The sequence below is a fragment of the Orbicella franksi genome, chromosome 7 (assembly GCF_964199315.1).
Source record: "Orbicella franksi chromosome 7, jaOrbFran1.1, whole genome shotgun sequence".
Lineage (NCBI taxonomy): Eukaryota > Metazoa > Cnidaria > Anthozoa > Scleractinia > Merulinidae > Orbicella > Orbicella franksi.
The window spans coordinates 2,107,501-2,127,500 of record NC_138151.1 but is presented as its reverse complement, the minus strand read 5'-3'; the positions used below and the strand labels follow the sequence as shown (position 1 = coordinate 2,127,500).

The window sequence follows — 20,000 nt, the reverse complement described above, 5'->3', positions numbered from 1 at the left end:
CTTTCCTGTGTGTTTCGCAAACACTGACTGTGTTACAGTAAACGTTCATTGATATCAATTAGAATTAAGGCGCCATAATAACCCCTCGGCCGGTAATATTAGCGAATGTACTTGACAGCACAAGCTCAAATTGAAAGCTCTTTGTGAATGAATGACAGAAGTACTTCATAAAATGAAATTACCGCGCACTTTTTTTTTTAATGAAATTAACTTTGGCTTTGTTTGATAAGTTGTCGGAACAAACATGTTTTTCCTTTGCTCATCGCTCGTTGATTGTCCGGTGCAATTCTCGTAAATACTCGTTCTGGCTTATTTACCCCAGTCTGTTGTAACTTAGTCAAACATTTCCTCGAGCTGTATTCGCGCATTTACACTAAGTTGCCGTGAAATGTAATTTTGTAGTTCGTCGAATCAAATTGACGATCGCTAAACATTAAAATGAAGTTGGAGCTGAAAGTCTGGGGCGGCACAGATGAGGTGATTTTCTTTTCTATGCAGCCTTTGTATTTTCGTTCTTTTATTACATTGAAGTCAGGTATATGCACTAATCTCACAGAAAGGGTGAGATCCTGATGGATATTCAATCGTTGAAACACTTTTTAGCATTTTCACTTTTTCTTCTAGGCGTAAACGACACTTACAAAACCTTCAGAGCGCCCCTCTTTTTCTAGAACTTTCTTTTTTATGATTTCCTTGTGACTTAACCTGATCTTACGAATTGTAAAATTTTCATCTCTTCGAGGAAGGTGATAGGGGAGGACCGAACTTCGTCTCCTAATTCCTTGGCTTGTGAAGTGTTTGTTATATATTGCAATGAGATCGGGTGAAGAAACTTAAACCAGCTGTATCACTGTTTTAGACAATAGCTGTAATGTCAGACTGTCTTGTGTTTCTGTCTTAGGAACGCGCACTTGCCGTTACGGAGCTGGGCTCCGCGCTCAAGTTTGAAACTGAAGAACCTCACTTTGTGAGCCTTGGTGGAGGAAGACTAAGTATTGGTGTAACTCTTTGTCCAATTAAAAGAGGTAATGTTATTGCATTGATTATCCAGTAAGGTTCCATCTTTTCCTTATTGAATCGATCATAATCTGTGAAGCGTCATTGCATGTAACTATTCCTCTGTCCAGTTTTTTTTTTCTTCTTACTAATTGCTATGCGTTATTCATTTCATTTAAGGGAAAACGGTGATCGGTGTTTTAACAGAAACAAGCAAACCCGACATTCAACTGAGAGGGAGAGGAATAGAACCGTAAGGACAAGTTTTGATGTGCTCCTTTCGAGTACTTTCTACATTGAGGTCAACTTACTACAGTCAATAAGGAGAAGGTTGATTGCTCAACAATAAACGTGTGTTCTGTCCACAGTGAGCACTGTATAGCGGAATACAATGGCGACGCAGTGGTTCTGTATCCTAAAGCAGCAATGTGTTCTGTGGATGGAATTCCTATCTCGGAGCCAACCAGGCTACCGCAAGGTACGAAATGTTCATGTACAAGCGTATTTTAAGTATTTCCATTTTTGGTGTGCGCGGTTTATCCGCCCTGTACCGTGGAGATTATTCCAATTAAATCGGCGTGTGAGCCTGCGATTTGTTTTTTATCGTCAAGTGCGGGTGCTTCATGAAATGAAGCGTCCTCTTACGGAGCATATGAAGCATATAGGTGCCAGTGATCACGTGACTCAAATTGGTTCACTTGTCTAGGAGCTAATGCACGATCCGTTTCCCCCACCCTCTCTGTAATCCCTAGAACCCTTGCAGGAGCCTAGCTAGTGTTTATACCAAGTCCAGCTGCCCAGTGCAAATAGTGTCCTACTCTCCTGTATGTTACAGTACTGGGTTGGAATTGCCTTCAACACGGAAACTGGCAGGAAATTTCTTCATCGGCATACAGCTGTGGCTCGTCTCTTGCTACCGTCTCCTCTGGCAAGTTCACCTCTGACTCTCAGTTTGATCGCTTTTAGTCTAAGAGTGACAATTGCGCATTTTCTTTCAAATCATTGTGCACGCCTTAATGAATCTTACGCTGAAACTTGTACTTGAGGATAGATATGGTTAACACACGTTTGCTTGACAATAAGTCGAGAGTTCCCTCTTTTTTTACTCAGGGAATATAAATACGATATCGATTTTCTCACGGATGCCTTCCTGTGTTAAAGCGAACAGTTAAGATTTGGTTTTTTCCTTAAACATGGAAATGACTGTAATAGTAGTTACCACTTACTTATCACTTTTGTGTCACACTATATTCCGTATAGTCACGATGTTATCGTATTTTGTAGGTTGTATGATTTGTCTGGGAAAGTCAAATTACTTTCGGTTTAATAATCCCAGAGAAGCGAAGAGGATCAAGGAATCCAACCCAGGAAACCGATTTTCCATCGTTCCTGACCAGTACTACCCAGGTAGGTACTTAGTGGGGTGGAGTGGAGTGGAGTGGCCTCACGGATGATGGCACAAGTTAGTCGTTAGGGACAGACCGTTATTACTCTTTTTGGAAATCACCACCCCCCTCCAAATAAAATGGAACGACCCCTACTAATTTGTCTCAATCTTAGGCAATCTAAACCATACTTGTTCTTTGTTGGTTCATTGTTATTATCATTATTATCATCATCATCATCATCATCATCATCATCATCATCAGCATCATCATCATCAGCATCATCATCAGCATCAGCATCATCATCATCAGCATCATCATCATCAATGTCATTGTCATTATCGTTGTCATTGTCATTGTTATTGTTATTGTTGTTATTATTATGATATCTCTCAGTTACTACGCGCGCTGTGATTGGACAATTTAACCGGCCGTATTCTACAGTACGGCCCGCTAAATGTTAAAGCCGTTTTCGTTGTCAAAATGTTTCGTGATTTATCGCCAAGTGTTCCTAACTTTTATTGCAAGTAAAAGTTTAAAACTTTCAGTGTATTAAAACGTGCTAACGACTTAACAACGATTTCACAACGATTTCAAATTGGCTCGTTTTGCTTTCGACGTGCGTCAAAAATTGGAAGCCACTCCGCGTGGATAGAAATCGTTCCCGAACCCGTCAGACACACAGTAGAGATATAATAAATATCTTACTAACCTCGTCTTCTCGGTCCGTACTGTAAGTTACGGCTCCTCGTTTTTTCCCCTTCGATTTACCACCCGCGCGCTTTGCGCTTGGGTCATAAATCGGAGTGGACAATACTCGGTCCGTAACTTAAAGTACGGACCTCGAACTCGGTTAGTAAGAGGTTTTTACTACAATTACAGGATGGTTTGGAAGGGTCGATTGTATCTCGTTAGCGCGCGCAAATGCTTTGAGCGTTTGTGGTGAATAGTTTTCTTTTTTTTCTTTTAACCAGATGTGGAGCTTGCCATTGAGCAATACAAAAAAGACAAGCAAGAAAGGGAAAGACTAGAAAAGGAAAACGAACGTTTGTTGTCTCTGGAAAGTGAGTACAAAGATGCTGTTAAGCGAATTGAGTTTGAAAAGACAGAACTCGAAGAAGAACGGCGCCAGCTCCAAGAAATGGAACAACAGCACAAGGAAGCCGTTAACAGCTTTGAAGAAGAAATAGCAGTACAAATCAAGGAACTGGAAAGACAGCGAGAAGAACTGCAACATTTTGAAGAAGAGAAAGAAAAACTGATCATGCTTCAAGAAAAATACGAAGAGAATGTCAGAAAGCAAGAACTCGAACGCTCAAACAAGGAAAAGAGACGACAAGAAGAATACGAGCGATTAAAGGTAATGAAAGCAAAGCTGGAAGGGGAAGAAGGAACAGAGAAGGAAAGAGTGGCCATCGAAGAGTTGAGGCAACAGCTAGCGCTTCAGGAGTTGAGTAGTTTAGAGGAAGAGGTTCTTACTTACGAGCGCCAGCAACTTGATAGCGAACTGATCGAGGATGAAAGAAAGAAACTTGAGGAGATGAAGGACAGACAAAGTGAGGTCATACAACAACTGGAGGAGGAACTGAACGCCCAGATCAAGATGTTAAAAGAGGAAAGGGAAAAAGAGAATAATAAGATTAAAAAAGAAAAGGAGAGGATTCAGTTGTTGGAGGAACAGCAACAACAAGCCCTGAAACGGATTGAGCTCGAGAGAAAACGACTCGACGAAGAACGCGAAGAAGAGAAGATGAGACTTCAAGAGGAGCGCGAGCGATTGAACAAACTAGAACAAGAACGGTTGGAAGTGCTGGAGAATGCAGCCCGGGAGCAGGAGCATGAAAAACAAATGATTGAATCAGAGAAAAGGCGGCTTGTGGAACTCGAGGAGAAGCATGCTCAAGCCATGAAGGAAATAGAAGATACCATGATTTCAAAACAGGACAAGATGGAACGTGAACGCCAAATCGAGTTTGAATTTTTTGAAACTGAGCAGCTTTTACTGGAAGAGTTAGAGCAGAAACAGCGGGAAGCGGCCGAGCAATTAGAACGAGAGAGGGAAGTGATTCGACAGCAATTCGAGAAGGAAAGAGAGGAAGAAAGAAGGGAACTCCAACGAGAGCAGAGGCGCTTTCGAGATTTACAAGTTCAGCAGCAGGAGACACTTCAACAAGCGGAAGAAGAAAGACGGCGTCTCCAAACGGAACTTAAGAATCAAAGAGAACAAATGCGTAAAGAGAAGTCGCGTTTGATTAATCTTGAGAAAGAGTACAAGAAAATCAGAAGCAACGGCTTAGATTCTCCTTTGATTCTGTCAGCGTTAAACATGCGAGATATATCGCAGCTCGGAAAAGGTTGCACTCTTCAGGAGCGAAAACAGCGCTTGGAGAATGAAAAGAGGCGACTGATAGAGCTGAAGAAAGAAGCAGAAAGCCTTTGGCATAACGCTAAACAACAAGACAGCAACGAAAGCGGTAGCAGTGGAGACGAGATAACCAAAGACCAAACGCGCAAGCTTGAACTAGAAAAGGAGAAACGAGTAGAGCTGGAGCGGCAGTTAGCTGAACTCAAACAGCAGAAGAACAACACAAACATCACAGACAATGGCGACAAAATCAAAGAACTTGAACAAGCTCTAGGACTGGAACGGGTAAGAAGACAGGAGATGGAAAGGATCCTCTCTGAAAAACAGAAGCAAGAAGAACTTGAGAAAGTTGCAGCGGCCGACAGAGCTCGTAAAGAGATGATGACGGAGAAGGCCATTCAAGAAAGACTTCCTGCAAAGGTAACAAAAAAAGTTGGAGGTTTCCATGGAGACTGTTCACTGCCCCTCCCCACACTGGGAAATGGGTATAGGAAACCTAGCTGTTTAAACAATAAGCCACTTTAATTTATTTCATTTTCCATCACGAAGCTTGCTAATACAGCCGCTTATCATCGTTGGTTGCCGAACTGGGCAGGCGCGATGGGAGGCGGTTGTATCCGGAACAGGAATGCGGGCGTGCATGTGAGGGGCGGGATGGGGCCGATGGGGGTGGGGTTGGTTTGGTATTTGACAATAGTCTGGACATGTTTATTTTCGACTGCATGGTTTTAGACTCGACTTACTAATACAAATTAGTGTTAAGTATCAACAGTGTGTATCAAATTAGTGTTAATTAACTGCTGTTTAGCTGCTCTGCTTTTTAAGAACTACAATCGTGGACAAAAGTCCTTGGGACACTTACGTAATGTAACGGATTATCTGTGTTTTAGAACTGAAGTATGAAGAAAACGCTGCTACTTTATGAACGGGTTGCTGTCCCCCCTCCCCCCCAACACAATGTTGAAAATCAGGTGAAATTGCACGTACTAGTTTTCAACATTGTATGGGGGGTGGGGGGCGAGGTTAGGCAGGTGAAGTTGTATTCGCGCCTGGCGTGTACGCAAAAGCGCCAAAAGTGCAAATTTGTCCCAAGACTTTTGTCCATGATTGTCTGAATTTCAGTTCAGAAATAAAATGTCACTTTTCAGCGGTTTTCCACAGTCTAAATGTGTTTTCTCTCGACTCTGTGAATAGATCGTAATACAAAGATTATTTTTGAGCTATTTTGTGGTTTATTTAAGCTCATTTTTTTTTTTCTTTTCAATTTTTCCCAACGTAAACGCGTGGCGTAAATCGGAATTTGTTCTATCTCATACTCGCGCGTGCGGTATTTGAAAGGACACACGTGGTTAACGCTCAAGGTAGCAACGAACATAAGGCATTATAGATTATTGTACATATGACAAGAATGTCTGTCGAACAGCGAGTAAAGGTCTTTTTTTTTTGGAAGGAAAACGGAAGGTTTTCACCCTGGGAAGTCGCGCAGAAATTTCAAATCTCGAAGTCATCTGTATCATGAATATGATACATGCAGTGAGCGGGCATCGTAAACTATAATTTGGTCGAAAGGGTACCGAACCAAATATTAGCAAGTTGTTTCCCGCCAGTGGAAGTCATTTCCTTTAGTTATTTACGAAACAATATTGTGTGACATTTTTTTAGTGTTGAGGACACTCCTTATTTGCATAACTCAACAGCTCTCAGCAACAGTACTCACTTTAAAACCTTAAAATGTACCTACTTATTTCCGAAAGCTCACATTTAAGACATGTCGAAGTGAAATGTGTTTGGTAATCGATCTTTCTACACCTTTATTGCTAGTAAAAACTTAATTTGGAGCTCTGCAAGCACGGTACTCACTTTCCATTTGTTAAGAATTGTTTAAAGTCAATTCTTCCATACTGAATCAAGTGAGTACCGTTGTATTTACTGCCAGCGTGCTGTGACGTGACTTTTGTGAAGTAATTTCGAAACAGTACCGTAAATCTCGTGTTGAAAATTAGTTTCACTGGTTTTCTTACTTCGTTGATACTTAACATTGACGAAACACTGTTTTTCTTCGCCAGAGTACTGTGCGATGACCAATAAACGGTGACGTCACTACAAAGAGCATAGCGCCTCAGTATACTTAAACGCGCTGTAATAACTGTTAAGGTGATCACTAAGATTGAATTAAATACCAAATCTGTCGTTTAAGTACTTGAAGTATCTGCAAAACTGTACATCATAATGTAAACAATTCGTTACGTATCCAAATCAAGCGACGCCGTTATCACTGCCATCACGTACAAAAGTTTCTAGATTGTTTGAGATCAACACCCTTCCCGATCGGTCCAAAACCACTTAAAAATACGGAAAAGCTGTGGATAAGTTCTTAGAAATGCCTTTCTCATCTCAGATGTTCACATTCTCGGGTTCTAAATGCATTTAGGGTTAAAAAAAAAAACATCCTGATTGTGCATATTTCCACGAGACGCGAAAATCAGACAATCGTGGACAAAAGTCCTTGGGACACTTACGTAATGTAACGGATTATCTGTGTTTTAGAACTGAAGTATGAAGAAAACGCTGCTATATCCTTTATAAACGGGTTGCTGTCCCCCCTCCCCCACAACACAATGTTGAAAATCAGGTGAAATTGCACGTACTAGTTTTCAACATTGTATGGGGGGTGGGGGGCGAAGTTAGGCAGGTGAAGTTGTATTCGCGCCTAGCGTGTACGCAAAAGCGCCAAAAGTGCAAATTTGTCCCAAGACTTTTGTCCATGATTGTAGCTCTTGTTTACTTTGAATTGCACCCTTTCCTGCTTTGGTAATAACCACGTAGAAGCTGTTTATAGTTAACGCTCACTCCCATTCACTGACTCTCTAAATTTCGTAATGAAAGTGACAAACATTACTGATCTGTACATATTGTTTCCTCTGTTTATCAAACAGGTTAAAAATGGTTCTTCTCACCACGACCTCAACCTTGTGCAGCACTTGGTCTCAACAGGTCACGTGTTAGAAAACTGCCCATCAGTGCGCGTGACAGCCAGTGCGTGTAAAGGCTACCTGTCAAAACTGGGAGGAAAGCTCATCAAGTCCTGGAAAAAGCGTTGGTTTGTTTTGGACAGACAGAAGCGTGCCCTGTGTTACTACTCTGACGAACATCAACGTGTGCCCAAGGGTATTGTTTATTTCCAGGCCATACAAGACGTGTACGTAGATTTGCCCAACTCGCACAAAGGCTCCTCGACAAGAACAGCGTTTTGTGTTAAAACTCCCCAAGAAACATACTATGTTGCGGCTCCTAGTGGTCTTGCAATGAGCATATGGATTGACGCTATCCTCACGGGTAGGGAGGGGGCTAATTTCTATAACTGAACGAGTCGCATTCGTTTAATATCCTGCTTTTATATTGATCGTTTTTTAAGAAAGACTAGGGATTTGGAACAGATAACGCTTCCTTTAGTAAAAATGTTGCTGAGCTACAAAAGGCGACCCTTGGCCAGTTGGCCCATATTTATATCGTACACCTTGATGGATAATTACGACTTCGTAGTGCTGTTTGAAGTGTAGAACTGCTACCAAATCACGTTTAATTTATTTTAATACCTAAAATCGTGCCCAGAAAATGTCAGCGTTTTCTAGCCTCGTGTGCCTTTGTTTATATTGTTTTGTGTCAGTTGTAATGTACACAGCGTGATAAGTTTTTACTTGGGTTCGGTTTGTTTGTTTGTTTGTTTGTTTTTTTCTTTGTTTCAATTAGTTCTACTAAGTTTTATTATGATTAGTACGTATTTTCGGCAGTTGCTGTAACCGTTAACATAAGGAAGTAATGTGTGTTATTTTTTTCAAATGACCTTGAACTATAATTGAGCGTTTTGACTCAAAGTTTTTTTTTTCACATTTTTCTCTTCAATTTCTTTACATTAACATAACTATATAAAAGTCACAAAATAACAGTTGTTGGGAAAACTGAAAGAAATTATTTATATATATATAAGTTTAAATTTAGCGGTAAACAGAAATGAAAAGATGTATATTCTTGGGTTACTGCAGTAACAAATGTTTTAGAATAAAATAATCAACAGTACTGCTGTGTTGTGATTATACAGTTAACCGTTATTGTTACAATTTTCTCGTGTTCCAAATTATTGTTGAAGGCCTGCTATTTTTAGTGACAATAGGCTTTGCCATTAGTTGGTCACGTGATGTGCTTTCAAGAAAACACTGATTTAGTCATTGGTGATGCATAATGTTATCAGAAATGGAATTTACAAATAAACGTGTATTCAAATTTTCAGGGTTATATCCTTTAAGAGGGAATTTTTATGGACGTTAGAAATTGGAAGGATTTGTATGGAAAGAAGACGCTTTGCCCTTTAATCACACTCCAGTGATTTTCCATACAAATCCTTGTAATTTTGGAAGTTTCCAAGCTGCCATAAAATCTTTGCTTTGGAAATTCTATGCCCTCTTTCTATCGCCAGCAGCTTCCCTTTGTAGTGATAAATAACGAAAGAGGTCTATGGGTTAAAACATGCTCTTTCCAGTTCTGAAAGTCATTTAGCTGAAGCTAAAAATTTAGAAATTATCGTTAACCTGACCAACTGCCGCAAAGGCCTATTGTTTAGGTTAATCATTTCTAGTTCACGATTGTTTTACCGAAGACCACGAGTCTACAGGGCTAGGGTACGTTTAATCCGTCAAACATGACTCTAAGGTGCGTGAAACAAATGGCCGCGGGAAATCTGGGGTTAGAACGCGCGAGATAGATTCCGCTCGGCCTGTTTTTATCCCGCCCTTTTTTTTTTGCGCGCGCTCGACGGACTTAGCGAAAGAGGAACTACTCGAGGTCTACTGTAGGCGGCAAAATCGTAGAAGAAAGTCTATCCTTATGAATATTTTTATAATAAGGCGCACGGTATTAGCAAAGCATTATAAAATAAAGTAATATGGAGGTATCTAGTAAAGCAAACATCAACGGTATATACCAGTAAATAAATCAAAGCACATTTTTTGACAGTTTACTCTTGAGGCCATCTTGAAGCCTAGCCAGTGTCACACAATCGCTTTTCACTGCTCATCTTTCTCTTGCATTATTGGCCGTTTCTTCATATAGTTTGTTTTTAAACAAAGCGTCAAGACCATTTCAAGCGTTCATAGTCTTCTGACTTCGCCTACGAGGTGTCAGTGATTTAAACACGTCACGTGACCGAATATGTCCCAGTCGAAGTGGAGAATATCCGAGTGATATTCAATTTTCAAGACTTCAAGACTTGCGAATATTTGATTGATAATTAACACAATAACACCTATTTGACTTAAAAATATGCTCGAATATTTGTCCTTGAACATGATCTGTTCCGTGAAGCTCAAAGTTTTTCTCGAGCTTTGCTCTCAGAAACAGTTCGCTTCCACCGAAGAGATAATGTCCACCGACCAATATCCGAGCTTATTATATGGCTGCGTCTCACAAAGACTGGGAACTACCGAATTCACGAATATTATTGGCTGAAATCGATATTGACCGCGGTCTAGATTTTCCCATCTAGACCGGCATCTAGCTAGACCGGTTTCATTTTGCGTTGACAAAGTAGCAAACTAAAATACAAAAATGTTCACCATTTTCTTTTATTTTCTTCTCAATCATTTATGGCACTGCCAAAAAGCCTCATGACAAAAGAAACAAGTAAAGAGAACGAGCAAATTTCGGCAGGTTTAAGTTAAGCTCATCGCCGTTCGCAAGCAAACTGTCGGCAAACCAGTTACATTAACCGAATTAAAGTTTTCTTCTTTGCCATATAATAAACATCTTATTAACCGAGTTAAGTCGGTCTGTATGGGAGAATCTTGACCTCGGTCGTGTGTACAGACCTCACTGCGTTCGGTCTGTACTCACGCCCTCGGTCAAGATTCTCCCATACAGACCTCCAGCTCGGTTAATAAGAGCTAAACATTTTCATATCAAATAGAGGCTATTGTTTATATGTTCGAGAAACCTTTTTAACCGATGCATCAGTGTTCAGTCATTTGATTTTGTAGCCAAAATGTAGATCGAGACCAAAAAAAGGGAAAGAGAATGTTTTGTTGAAGGGGATGCAAAGAAATGCTTTCCTATTTGCGAGGGATTGGACAGTCTGTCGACAGACCCTCGAAGTCCCCTGCGGGGCTACTACACAAAGTTCTTTACGTAGAGGCTCGGCCCGGAGGTCCAACGCCTTACCATTTCTATACCATTTTACAGAAAAGGTACCCCTTCCGCGTAAGTTTAATTGAAAAAAGGAATCCCTTCCACACACTTTCTTAACTGGCCCGTATTTTGAATGAATCGCCAAAAAGGAAGTCTTGTTGTCACTTTCATGTAGTGCATAATAAACGAAATGATAAGCCATAAGGTGCGTTTGTTCAAAATAAAATGCCCTTAAAAATGATTAAATGACAGATTTCCCAACTTTTCATAATTCTGAGCTAGTGAAATCCCTACTCTTCTATATACCTGAAGCCTGAAAAAAGTACTTCTTTTGGGTGGAGCCTCTCCGCATAGGCCTCTCGAAAGGAGTGCGGGGGGTTGGGGGGAGTATAAACCGCTGGGAATTTTAATCTTCCGGTGAAATGATAACGTCAGTGCGTTAAAAATTAAGTCCGTGCTTCTGATTCCTCACCGAGGTTTCTGCGGGGCTCTGAATTCGTGGTAAATTCTAACTAAAATTAGATCGGTCTGTAAAATCGCCGTGACAGGAATATGGGGTAGTTGCAGGTTCCTAGTTGTTATACTATTTCACTAAAGAACGCCTTTACAATTTTATTACCATGAATCCTGGTAACAGATCCTTAATATTCTTACAAATTAATATGGATGCTATGATGTAATATGAAAACGCTCCCTTACTGGTTTCATAGTCTTTATACTCAAGAAGGTGGGGCACGTACTTTGAAGCATGGATGGTAACTTTTCATGTGCCATTGACCAAAAACTAGCACGCATAAGTCACGTAGCGTGATATTTAGCGAAAAAATGTTTGCTCATTTCACCTGGACTTAAAATAGCAAACCCGTGCATGCGTTATTTTAGAATAAAGACCGGGAAGCTAAGATTAAAAGATTTAAACCTCAGAATTAAACTTAAGACAATGTTGCCCATTACGAGTGTTCGCTATTGATGAGGTGTTAACTTTCGGTCCATGCAGAATAAGTGTGAGTAACAAAGGTTCTTGAGACCTCACACATTACAATCCCTATACAAAGTTAGAAGAGAAAAAATTGATACCACTTTCTCACCGGGATCAAAGTGAAAAAGAAAGGCGGAAAGAAAGGATGCCAAATTCTGCCACAGGCATATCTACAGTATGTTAATTGAAGTACTCCACCCCACCCCTCCCTTCACTCCTCCCCCCCCCCCCCCCCCCCCACTCCCGACTACCGCTCAAAAGCCATCTTCCTCATTAAATGGGCTGTACTGTGAGTAATGCTGAACAGCAGTAAAAAAGTGATACTGGCATGCATGTGCATTTAATTTGCTCAACAGCTATATAGAAATAAATATAGATATATATAGAAACACTCAAAAAGTAGAAGCTTGCAAGGTAGGTAAAATATATACATATAAAATATTATTATTACTATTTTTTATGAAACATATATTCTATATTAATCTTATTTACACAAGTATAGTATCAATTGTTTTTGAACAATCCAATTGAAACTTTTAAAACACGAGTAACAAAACTATGCAATTTGCACTGCTACAAAACTAATCCTAATCCTACAAATTTCATTTCTGAATTCGTTTAGAAATATAGTATTCGGCTTCTGGGCAAATGTATACACAGTACCCTGCATGTCCTAAAAGTGTGTACAGCTGGCAGGAAAATAACTGAAAATTTGGAATAAGTTACTTGTTCGATATACCCTCTTTTTAACTGGTTTTCAGAAAAAAACAAAACAAAAAAACAAACACAAGAAAGGGCAACAGCTGCTGTAGATTGATTACTGTTGTGTGCTAATAATCATGTTTCACACGTGAAGTATCTTTCTCCTAATAGGTCTGACCTATTAGCTCTGACCTATGAGTTCTGACCAATTAAGTCTGACCTATAAGTCTGACCAAATATGTCTGACCTATTAGGTTTGACCTATTAGGCCTTGTGGAATATGTCTGAGCTGATAGTAAGACCTTTACCTTAAGAATGCCACAATCCAAGGGGCTGAGCTTTTTGAACAGCTGACTCTTAAACTAACTACATATATGTACAAGGCACTATGTATAAGGCAGCATATCGTCAAAGGTTCTTCTGGAGTTTGTAGGTCTTGATACATTTTGTGCACCTGCTGTCTTGACATTGGACTGAAGATTGATCAGTTGTCCCACAGTAACCTTCATGGTGTGTTTCTGAAGGAGAAGACTGTCTTTTTCTTGAAGCTGAATTACAAGATCTGATGACACTTCTGTTAAGAGTAGAACACAAAAATCAAACAATTAAAGTATGCAGTAATTAAGAAATAGAAAACATTTTCCCCATTTCTACTGAGGCTATAGAAACAATAGTGAAAGTTTGCAAGAGCAAGAAAACCCTTGGGTGGCAAGTGTTTCCACCATTTGTTTATAAGTTCTCTCAAACTTGCATGAGTGTTTCTATGACTTGATAGAAAAAACAAAGGTGTTCTCTATTTCCTCGAGAAAACAGTGGGAGAAAAAGAAAGAAAAATAACTCTTCTAATTTGATTATCAAAGCGTAAATTCTCTTTGCTTGCACCATCACAACCTCAACAGCTCGGGCTAGGTTCTGTATCCCCCTATAGATAAGAAGCATGTCTTTTAGCATGTGCTTTCCTACAGGGTGTGTTCTAAAGAAATCAGCACTGTTCTGATACTTTGATTTAGATTTGTTTGTTGATTTTGGAGACCAGTAATGGAAGGCCAGTCAGTACAATAGAAGTTTCTCAAGCAATGAAACCCCCAGCTACTGCAGCTTTCTACAACATGCATACTTTGATGCTTAAACTCAACTAACGCATATTTTGCAGGCATAAACCTAACCTCCCTAAGTTTTTTTTTGACTATTTGATTGCCGTGTCTCTATGGTTCAAAATTATTTTCCTGAGTTTTCAGTACATTAATCACTTAATTGTACACCCACTCACTAGTAAAATTAAACTGAAGACTGAAAGCTTGTATAACAGTCAAAGGCTGTAAAAACAATTCCTAATTAAACTTCAGATTTGATTGATAGTGCTATATTAAATAACACTGACAACAGAAAATATCTCTCAAATTATAGAGTCTACTGAGAACATTCATAGCACCGAGTTTTGTTTCAAAATATATGCAAAATTCTATTGCTTACAGAGGGGCCTTTCTCTGGAATGCATTAGGACATTCTCACTGATGGACTGGTCTTTGACTGCAAAGACATCAAGTCTTTTGTGAAAAACAGTTGCAAAGTGTTACACTTTCAAGGAAATTATTTTAAAAATTGTCATCTTGACAAGTGTTGTATAACCTACTAGTTTAACCCATTGGCAACCAGAGATTTTTGGCAAAAACACATTTTTTAGACATTTTTTGACATTTTCAGCATGGATATCAGCTAAATTAGAAATACGAGCAAGTGGGATCAGTAACGAGCGGGATTCAGGAGAGGGGAGGGCAACCTCTCCTTTTCCCTCCGAGACCTTGCTCATCGCCTACCCGATTTTTCGAATGTCCCCACTGACCGAGAACCTGGAACAGGCTTTGTTTCATGTAATACATACATGTATGACAAGGGCACTCAAAAATATTTTGAGGAATTTGTATGATGCATGACACAGCAGAAATTTACAACTAGCAGTAATCATAGATTAGTGCAGTGCGTTCACATGCATACTTTGCACGTTTGATCTACTTTGGTGGAATTCAAAACTACATGTAAGTTTGATCGAATGTCAGATACAGTGTTTTCGCCAGAGCGCGCCATTGCGGGGATCCCGCGTTACAATCAGAGATGGCCCCCAGAAAAACGAAAAAAGGGCCAATTTGGCCCTTCCCTTTTACAAGACTGCAGGCTTAACACAGGCATAATATTTTAAAAGCCATCCCAGGGCTCGAAATTGAGATCGATATGGTTGCCAATGCAACAAGCATTTCATCCTTGGCGACCCGGCAAAAATTCTGGTTTAGACACCATAATACGGCATAATGGCGACTAAATTTCTCTGTGTTGACGATCAATAACGGTTGTTTTGTCACACATTATGTCCATCTAGACAATCATATTGAAAGATCTTTGCTTCTAAACCATTCAACATAAGAAAAGAAGTCAATCCGTCCTTTTGCTTGCTCTATTGATTCTCTCACATAGGAAAACTTCCAAATGGCTGACCGTGTTTGAAATCGCCCTATAATGCATTGCAAACCCTTGAGCATTGACTACGTCATTTATGCGTAAGGATTCTTCTTTTGTAATGCACGGATCCTTCATACTAGTATCCGATTCAAAAGAAACTTTATTGAGTAGAAACACTTCAAAAAGCACTTACTATAAAATTTTATCATAGATCCTAATAAATTGCTTTATTTTGCTTCGTACTCTGATGCATTTTTTCCTTCTGCAGCTTTAAATTTATTGGCCCCTTTCCTAAAAGACTGGCCCCTAAAAAAGATTTTCAGGAGCCACTTTGGCCCTCAAGTAAACTTTTCTGGCTGAAACACTGAGATAACAATCTACACACGAGGTTGAACTAGCTATGAATAGACTACAGCCTGCAGTAAATTAACTTGTACTGGACAAAATGTTTTCCAGGAAAGGCATTTGAACAGTTGGTGACACTTAGAACTCAATTTCAGATCGCCAACACTTGCAACAAACATTTCTTGAGACAATGAAGTTTTGACCAGCTAGACTGTTCACAGCCCTCTATTTTCTTGTACTTTTATTTGACATTTCCCAAATTTACCAAAATGCAATCCATTTTAATCCCCTCCAGTTTTGTCCATCCATGTCTCTTCTTGGTTTTCCTGTGTTTTGTTTGAGATCTTCCATAGTCTTGAGCTGTTTTTGTGAGATTTTAGTTAATTCTATGACCATTTGATCAGTGCTGAAATTGCCTAAAATTGCATGACCTAACCCATTTAACCTCAAAAACATAGCAGCCTACCGCTCCCAACAAGACGACTTAACTGCAAGATACAACAAATGACAATGTGTATGATTAACAAAGCCTCAAAATTGAACATCAAATTACCCACCTGAAAAGTGATTATTTGTCTCATACTACCCCTTTATATGATCCATACAGATCTTTGTTTTTTCTGTTAGGTGGAGTGAGTATCCTGTGACAACACTTACTGTTAATTTTCAATATGAGATCCTCAATAAACTCCTTCAGCTGGGTCAAATCACAGTGCAACACTGAAATCAACAACAGTTGGAAATAAACATACATGTACATGTACGTCTGTTCTGATGACAGAGATACTGGGAAGACTAACAATGGCTTATCAGTAGTCTCTTGGTCCAAGATAAAAATAGATCTCTAGAAAATGTCCAAATTCGATATTGATAAAGACAACTTCCTAGATTCTCAAGGATTTCATGAATTTACATGTACAGGTACAAAATAAATTGTCCACAAAAGAATTATTATGTGTGGTTTTGGAAAACAGGCTTGTCCTAATTGATAAAGTTGCAGTTCAATGTCACAGTTTATTTACCCATCTTGTCAGTACGTAATAGTGACTGGACCAAGTGAAGAGTACAAAATCATACAGAGACTAATTGGACAAGTAATTTTCAAATCGGCAGGGCACACTGCGCAATACTGATGTAAATTAAAAGAACAACTTATTGTCAGTACTACATGAAGTCAAGTAAGTTAACAATATTAATAACAATAACAACATCATCTACACAAAAGACTGGTTAGAATGGAAAAGCCTTGTTACCTCCCTCTGTGCCAGCCAGCACTATGGGGATGACCGACTGACCTATTCATGCAATCTGATGTGAATTTAACCCATTGATTCCTGGAGCTTTTTGCCAAAAACGCATTTTTCGGACATTTTGGAGACTTTCAGTCTGGATATGAGCCAAATTAGCTCCAATCTACTCAAAAAGGCATTTTGCAACATGACAGCATGCCTTTTTTTCCACTAGCATCATGTTTTAGGAGATTTTTGCTCAGGTATGCGCAGAGGATTTTGGATGAGAAAGTGACCCACGTCTTTAGGCTTTTTGTTTTTTATACATTCTTATTTCGCCTTTCCTTTTTCTCGTTTTCTTATCTTGTTGCTACAGTGATTGACCTCCTACTGGGCTTGCTTCCAGTTCAAAAATTTCTGAGAAAGCATCATCGAGATGGGCAATTTTTACCATGGAGTAGCTAAGTGTAGTCACAAGATATTTTGCTCCAAGTCTTTCATTCAAATTTCTGAGCATTTTGGTATTTCAGGCTCCATTAAGCTGATCACTCTGATCTCGAAAGATCTTTTCCTCCTGCAGAACTTGAGTATAAGTGATGCCAATTTTAGTCAAAGGTGATGACGTCAGAAGTGGAACAAAGGCCAACGCTTGTTCCAGGCGGGTACAGGCGGTACAGGAGTCAATGGTTTAACAACTCTAACCCTAAACCAGATTAGTAGAATTCTACTAGTATACGAAATACTGGTACATGCAAATGCTGCAATCTGACTGGCTAGCTACTCACTATTTAAGCTGGCTACTACACTATTTAAACAGTAGAGTGTTTCTGTCAAGGAACTATGGGCTGATAGTTGCCCCGCAGAAATTTGATCTTCTTAAAACAAATATTTGCCCGAGAAGCGAAGCTTCGAGGGCAAATATGCTAGTTTTAAGAACATCAAATTTCCAGGGGATAACTATCAGACGGATAGTTCTGAGACACAAATACTCTGTTGTCTTTATTGTTCACCACTAAATTTTCTTTCACATGCCAGTTCAAAACTTATGTTAAATTATTTATTCAACTTTTTTAGATGAAAGCAGTGAAAGCCAAATGTAAAATTTAAAAAGGAAAATAAACAAAACCCACTTAATACAATCTCAATTGTTTAGTTTTTTATAAGCTCACTTGTTTACAGAAAATTTATCACGGACGAGTACTATCCATCCGGGCATTTTCCTCAGACAGGCACTATGGGCTGATAGTGTCTCTCCGCGGATGAACATTATCGAGTCATGTGATCAATTTAAACTAATAAAAATCGGAGAAAATTTAGTGGTGGACTATAAGAGCTGATAGTGTCTCTCTGTGGATGAACACCATCGCCTCACGTGGTCAATGTAAACCAATAGGAATCGGAGAAAATGTAGTGGTTAATTATAAAAGCTATTAATTAGAGCCCAGTGGCCAGAGGTCCTCCACATAATGACAATGTTTTCTAGTTTCTCCAATATTGCAAGGAAAATTTGGAAATATTACTTGATGATTAAATACTCAAGAACCATAAACATTTAGGAAACTGACTATCATGTGACTTGAAAACCTCCAAATTTTCCAATGAATCAATGAGTGCACCATGCACAAATGCAAGTTTGAAATAACAATTCTATCTGCAAGTGCTATTTTGCTAAAATTGATCATGAAGTTGACATTATGTTGACAAATGATTGGAAATCATATTTATATTTGATGGAAATTTAGCTCCAATTCTACTAAAACAATAATTCACTTTCAATTTTTATGAGGTGATAGTTGATTAAGCCTTTAGCCTCATCAGCTATCACCACCAACTATCAATGGATTGTATACAATGATATAATTTCAAGTTTATTTGGAAATGAATATGTGAAGTCATGTTTAATCACACGTAAAGTGCATGCATTTATGCCAATGTTTGATTTTTTGGGAGATGTTGAGAGTTCATCTGGTGATTTGTACAGTATTGTATGTTATCTTCTTTCTCAGTTCGTGAGCGAGCAGAATTTAACAAATCCTGCAATCTGATTGGTTCCTAGAGCGGGCAGAATTTTTTTATCCGAACCGCCACAGTGGGCAGGATCCATCAAGTTGATTTATTTTGAATTTGTCAACGAGTTAGCTGTAATCGTTAATCTTTCGCCCTTTTCACACTTCCATAGATGATTGATCAACGCAAGTTTATCTCTATTCTCCTTTAAATGGCAAGGAAAGTCACTGTAAGTAAAGTTGTGAGTAATTTGTGAGAAATTGTTTGGCTGTTTGTAACTCGGTGCTGTAATGGTGTGTAATCCTGTGTGTCTCTCTTTGTACAAATTTAAGTAAAAAAATGAGTCTACTCAATTGTAATTGGGCTTACCTCTCTGATCGTTGCTGTATTTGAGAGAATTTCTGTGGAATACACTTGACAAATTTCCTAACTATCTGCTACTCAAATTACCGTAGAAAAGTCTGACTTCGAGTGATTTGTAACGACTGACAGAAATTGTATTTTTAGTACACTTTCAAACTTTGCACAAAATTTCACACAGGAAAAACAATTTTGGAGAACTTAACTGGTGAACTAAATGCAACTAACGTAAAGTAGTTCAAAATAAATCTGTTCTTTAATAGATCTTTTTTTGTCCAGTATCTGAGTTACTCGCTCCTTTGCTTGTTAGATTTTTACAAATGGTTTGTAGATGCCGCATAAGCCAAAATTCAATGACAAAGTTGCATAAACAAACCCACTTGTAAGCCAATTTACCACAAGAAAAAAGATAAACATGTTATTGGCTGGCTTAGGGTTGGCCCGTACAGTGGAAAACTGTGACCTCGGGTTTGAAAATGCTGCCCTCAGCCTGCGGCCTGACGGGCAGCATTTCAAGACCTCTGTCACATTTTTTCACTATACAGACCTCCTAGCCAGCCAATAACATATATTTATAACAGTGTTGTACACATTAAATATCCTGTTGAATGTGCTCAGTTTTGTTCCATCCATTTTCATCGGAAATTTCCACCCATTTTGGGCAGCCCAGCTAAAGTAAACACTTAAAATATAAGTCACAACTAAAGGGCTATATGAATGACATCACGCATTTAAGTGACACTGACCACTGTTTGATGTTTTCCTAGAAAGAGAAAATACATCTGGTACATTCTACAATATAATCATGCCTTTTATTATACGATCTACCGTTGGCGACGCTGATGAAAGCAATCAGGAATGACCTTCAAAACTAATATTGAAATGAAACTTGCCCATTCTAACAATATTGAAAAGCGAATATTGGACATTCCTTTTTTAAGAAACCATAACACAGAATTCAGTAATTTCAAACTTGCCTGGTTGCAATTGACTCGGCCAAT

At 39.0% G+C, this 20,000-nt stretch overlaps 2 protein-coding genes across 2 annotated transcripts in view; one reads left to right on the top strand and one right to left on the bottom strand.

Annotated features, from left to right (window-relative positions):
* The window catches only part of LOC145493947 (uncharacterized), a 24,618-nt gene extending 15,566 nt beyond the window's left edge, over positions 1–9,052 (top strand). Inside the window, exons 12-17 of the mRNA XM_081473442.1 lie at positions 902–1,025; positions 1,177–1,249; positions 1,365–1,474; positions 2,281–2,403; positions 3,356–5,166; positions 7,683–9,052. Coding sequence (XP_081329568.1) covers positions 902–1,025; positions 1,177–1,249; positions 1,365–1,474; positions 2,281–2,403; positions 3,356–5,166; positions 7,683–8,111 — 2,670 coding nt within the window. The 3' untranslated portion in view covers positions 8,112–9,052. The remainder of the gene's footprint in view (positions 1–901; positions 1,026–1,176; positions 1,250–1,364; positions 1,475–2,280; positions 2,404–3,355; positions 5,167–7,682) is intronic.
* Positions 9,053–12,223: 3,171 nt separating this feature from the next.
* LOC145492591 (protein EURL homolog) overlaps positions 12,224–20,000 on the bottom strand; it is a 9,717-nt gene continuing 1,940 nt past the window's right edge. Inside the window, exons 2-3 of the mRNA XM_081472022.1 lie at positions 16,061–16,123; positions 12,224–13,178 (exon numbers count right to left, since the gene is read on the bottom strand). Coding sequence (XP_081328148.1) covers positions 12,991–13,178; positions 16,061–16,123 — 251 coding nt within the window. The 3' untranslated portion in view covers positions 12,224–12,990. The remainder of the gene's footprint in view (positions 13,179–16,060; positions 16,124–20,000) is intronic.